Below are 5,053 nucleotides of genomic sequence, written 5' to 3' on the forward strand. Positions count from 1 at the left end.
TCCCTCCCTCCCTCCCTCCCTCCCTCCCTCCCTCCCTCCTTTCTTTCTTTCTTTCTTTCTTTCTTTCTTCCTTCCTTCCTTCCTTTTCTTTCTTTTTTTCTTTCTCTCCCTCCCTTTTCTTTTTTTCTTTCTTTCCTTCTTTCTTTTTCTTTCTTTCTTTCTTTCTTTCTTTCTTTCTTTCTTTCTTTCTTTCTTTCTTTCTTTCTTTCTTTCTTTTCTTTCTTTCTTTCTTTCTTCCCTTCCTCTCTTTTCCTTCATTCTTCCCTCCCCTTTCTTTCTTTCTTTTCTTTCTTCCTCTAACTTTCTCCTCTGAAGCAGCGAATGACAGTCTTGGCAGAGAGCCAGTTGCGTCTAGCGGTTAAGGCACCGGGCCAAAAACCAGGAGGTCATGAGTTCCAGCTTAGGCCTGAAAGCCGGCTGGGCCGGTCTCTTTCTTTCACCCTAATCCACCTCACAGGGACGTGGTTGTGGGGAAAACAGGAAGAGGCTGGAAGACTAGGTACGTCCGCTGCCTTGAGTTATTTATACAAATAATAAAGATGGAGTGATAAACAAAATACCTTGCTGCCGAGGGCCTGGAGGGCGGGATTAAATTGCCGCGACGGCTTGGATTTGCTGCTCCCTGAAAAAGAAGGGAAGAGCCCAACGGGACCCTCTTAGGAAGGAAGGTGGGTACAAAGCTGCCAAGTCAAAAAAAAGCAACAGGAGGCAAGAAAAACGCCAAAGCGGCTGGGGGTTCAGCGCCCAGGTTGGGGGGGCAGCCGAAGAAGCAAAGGCAGGGCGGTTTTTACCCGCAAAGACTCGGAAATCGGATTTGCTGTAGTCGAAGGGCGTGAAGCGGCTGGCGGCAGCGTCTGCTTCCGGCTGCGGAGAGTCAGGCTTGGACTTTTTCCTCTGGAGGGTCTCCGTCGCAGGATTCTCCTCTGCCGCCTCTCGCTTTGGGGCAGCCTGCTCTTGCTGGAAACGCAAACACAAGCAAGGAAGGAGAAAAGAACTCTGCACGGTTTTCCAAGGCGGCGGCACAAAATTCTCTTTTCCCGTTGCGAAAGCGGAAACTGCAGCTGCTTCGACTGGAATATACGGGGTCCAAAACTGGAATCGTGCCAGCTGTAATGCAGCATTAATGAACTCCGCTCCACGGCTTCCCTGGTGGATTTTGGCACGTTGATCTCTTCGCTCCTCCCCTCGGTGGCTCCGCCCACTCTAGGCCCCGCCCACTGCTTCTTGATAGGACCCTCCCACCTATTAGGCCCCTCCCTCCCAGCGTGAAGGGCATCCTTCAGTCATGGGCTTCCTCTTAGCTGTCCCCCCCCCCGATTTTACAACTCTGGCGAGAACAGGGTCAGTAGGACAGGATGTCACCCTTAGCCAGCTGGTCTGCTCAAGTTTCTAGTCCTTCCTGAAGTAGGTTTGCACACAGGTCTCGGATTCTTTGCGCACTCTACTTCTCCCCAGGGTTGACACTCACGGCAGCTAACTGGCGAACAGAGACGTTCTCCGTGTCTTTGATTCGGGGCTCCTTCTCTGCCTCCTTCGGGGCTGCTTGGGGAACGGAGGCTGCGAAGGAAGGAAGGAAGGCAGGAAGGAAGGAAGGAAAGGATGGAGTGACGGAGGGAAGGGAGAACTTCCCTCTTGAACACACGCGGAGCTTTCCTGGATCACCACTAAGACCTTTTCACTTTGGTGGGAACAGATCACTAACACAAGCCTCCCCCTCCCTTCTCCCCCCCCCGGAAGCAACTTGGTTTGATTGCAGCATTTACTCTTCAAGTAAGATGGACATTGATGCCCACTTACGTATTCTAGACCAGGGGTCCCCAAGCCCCGGGCAGTGGCCTATTCAGAATTGGGCCACGTGAGCGGTGCGCCTGAGCGCGCATGCATGCATGCAGCTTAACTCGCGCAAGCAGCGGGCCGGCGGGCACTCGCACGTGTGTGCGCCGGCCTGCCATTCACACAAGTTGAGCTGTGACCTTGTCCACTCACACAGCCTTATTCCCCTCTCCTCCCCCCCCCCCCCCCNGATCCCCGCTGGAGCCATGGCAGATCCCCGCTGGAGCCATTGCAGATCCCCGCTGGAGCCATTGCAGATCCCCACTGGAGCCATGGCAGATCCCCACTGGAGCCATTGCAGATCCCCACTGGAGCCATGGCAGATCCCCACTGGAGCCATGGCAGATCCCCGCTGGAGCCATTGCAGATCCCCGCTGGAGCCACGGCAGATCCAGATCCCTCTTACCTGCGGAAGACGAGGATCTCCTGGAAGGGCGAGCGCTGCCGGTGCAGCACCTCCTCCACCTGCAGGGAGAGCGCCTGTCCGGGCCACAGGCTGCAGGTCTCGCGGAACCAGCCCCCGGCCGAGACGGCGCCCCCGGCCGCGGTCGCCTCCATGGCTCCGCTCGCTCCGAACGGGCCGGGCCGGGAGGGAGGGGCGCAGGAGGAGGAGGAGGAGGAGGAGGGCTGCGGCGCCCACCTGCCACCTGTCCGCGCGGCAAGCGAACCCAGGGCTCCCGAGGAGGCGTGGCCGCCGCCTCTCCCCCCCAATGGGAAGCCTCGCCAGCCCGAGGGGCCGCCCTCCCGTTGGCCAGACCGGCGAGGGGCGGGCGGAGCGAGCCGAGTGAAGTCATCAGGGTAGGTTGCGCGTTCCAGGGCTGGCCACGTGGGGCGCTGGGAGGGGGTGGTGGAAAAGAGAGAGGGCGGGAAAGGCGGAGCTGATTGGCTTGGGAGGAAAAGGGGGCGGGAGCGAGGGGGCCGTCCCTCCACGTGGCTCGCTTGCAGCTGGGCTGGGGAGCTGCGATAGTGGCCAACATCCGTCATGCTGGTTTGCTCGGGGAAGCCGTGTTCAGACGTAACTGGGGGGGGGGGGAAACCTCCTGGAGCAGAAGAGGCGGTGTGCATTCAAACAGGCTGGACTACAGCACCCATCAGTCCCAGCCAAGAGCGTTCCCCCCCTCCCTAGCTTTTCTTGGGGAGGGGGGGGTCTGGCGCTGCAGTCTTGTTTTTAAACCCAGTTTTTCTATGCAGGTTAGTCCTCGACTTACAACGGTTCGCTTAGTGTCCGTTCAAAGTTACAACGGCACTGGAAAAAACGTGGCTTAGGATCGTGTTTTTTTTCTTTCTTTCCCAGTTAATGAGCTCTGCAGCTTCCCCGTGATCGGGTCACGGGAGAATTCTGGCGACTGGCTCCTATTTATGACCCCTAAATAGGTCCCCCGGTCATGTGATCCCCTTTTGTGACCTCGCTAGCAAAATCATGCCCCAAAGTGGAAGGACACTGATTCCCACAATGGATAAATGACTGCAAAAGTGGATGGAGTTAGCAGAGATGGTTTAAACCAAAGGTCCCCAACCTTGGCCCCTTTATGACTTGTGGATTTCAACTCCCAGAATTCCTCAGCCAGCATGGCTGGCTGAGGAATTCTGGGAGTTGAAGTCCACAAGTCATAAAGGGGCCACGGTTGGGGACCCCTGGTTTAAACTGACTGCTTTGATTAAAGACAAAAATACAGTTTTATTTCTATTTGGAAACCGCTTCTGGACTTTGTGCTTGAGATGGGAAAAAACCTGAAACTTTGATTTTGGGTTTGACCGATTAGATAGGTTTGTTGATATACGTAGAAATGGCTAGTTTATATTGGTATGTAAAAGTAAAAAGCTGAGGTTTGATGTCATTATCTTATTCTATTGCACCAAAGGAAAATCAACACTCTTTCTTTCTTCCCCTTGCCCCTTCCCTTTTCCCTCCATTTTTCCTATTTTTTCTTTTGTTTTGTTTTATTATATTATCAATTAATTAAAACAAATTTAAAAAAGCAAAGTCAGTGGGAAGGCCAGATTCAACTTAACAACTGGCTTACTAATTTATCAACTGCAGTGATTCACTTAAGGGTGGTAAAATGGGGCAAAACTCACAACACAAATTAAGTCCAGAGATAAGTTGTGGACTTATCTGTATATCATAAATTAGGTGCTGTGAATGGCCTTCTTGCCTTCTGAGATGTTGGCTGGCTTTGTCTACAGCCATTGGATCTCCTGGTGGTATCCCATTCATAACTAGCCAGACCTGCACCCATTAACTTTTGGAGGTCGGGGGGGGGGGAGTGCCAGTTAGTTCAAAACCGACTCTTTTAAGGCCAGGTGGCTGTTGCAGAGATTTTTTTTTACCAACATTCAAGATGGAGTTGCGCTCTGCGCCGGCTCAGAAATTCTGGAACAAATTTAATGGGTTTATATGTTTCATTTCCCTTTCCCCTCCCTGCTGCGTATACTGGCTTGAATGTTGATTTAACTAAAGCTAATTTAAACTGTAATACAAGCGTTACGTATAAATAAGCAAGAAAAGCAAATGAACCATCACCGCTTAATTTAAACTTTGCTTTCCTTCCTTTTCAGGGGAAAGAAAAGCACTTTAATTGTGTGTGTTTTTTTTAAAAAACAACAACATTGAAAACGGGTATCCATACAAAAAAAAAAAAAAAGTGGCAGGAGTTTCTCGCATCTTCCCAAAACTTCCTCCAACGGTGTTATCTTTTGGGCCAGTTGTGCCGAAAACCCCTGCGGGAGGAATGGCAAGAAAGGTAAGGAGAGAGCGAGCCGAATGGATATGGTTTAAAGGTGGAAGAATTTTAAGCATCGGGAAATTGCCCAACAGTTCACTTCCTTTCCAATTTCAGCGCAGGAGGGCAAACGGTCACCAAACGGTGGCGTGAAATATTAGGGACTAGAACCCTTGCAAGTCTTATCTGCAAGGTACAGGTTGTCCTTGACTTACAGCCATTTGTTTCACTGACAAGTATTGGACAGTTGCTGTGGTCCCAGGGCCATGTGATCCCTTTTGGCGGCCTTCTAACAAACAAAAGTCCATGGGGAAGCCAGATTCACGTAACAGCTGTGTTACTAACAACTGCAGTGATTCAATAACAGTGAGAAGGCAGGCGGTCAAATGGGGCGACGGTCTCACTTTGCGACAGAAAACGGGGGCTCTATTGTGAGCGTACGTTGAGGACTATCTGCAGTTCCAATATTCCAGCTGGTTTTTTTTTTTTTTTTTTTT

The 5,053-nt window shown here is 51.8% G+C and overlaps 1 protein-coding gene across 1 annotated transcript in view; it reads right to left on the reverse strand.

The window, feature by feature from the left end:
* Positions 1-351: 351 nt before the first annotated feature.
* The window catches only part of EXOSC10 (exosome component 10), a 20,430-nt gene continuing 15,728 nt past the window's right edge, over positions 352-5,053 (reverse strand). Inside the window, exons 22-25 of the mRNA XM_015823847.1 lie at positions 1,469-1,557; positions 792-957; positions 561-622; positions 352-441 (exon numbers count right to left, since the gene is read on the reverse strand). Coding sequence (XP_015679333.1) covers positions 352-441; positions 561-622; positions 792-957; positions 1,469-1,557 — 407 coding nt within the window. The remainder of the gene's footprint in view (positions 442-560; positions 623-791; positions 958-1,468; positions 1,558-5,053) is intronic.

This window comes from Protobothrops mucrosquamatus, unplaced genomic scaffold, assembly GCF_001527695.2.
Source record: "Protobothrops mucrosquamatus isolate PMUCROS unplaced genomic scaffold, P.Mucros_1.0 scaffold2013, whole genome shotgun sequence".
Lineage (NCBI taxonomy): Eukaryota > Metazoa > Chordata > Lepidosauria > Squamata > Viperidae > Protobothrops > Protobothrops mucrosquamatus.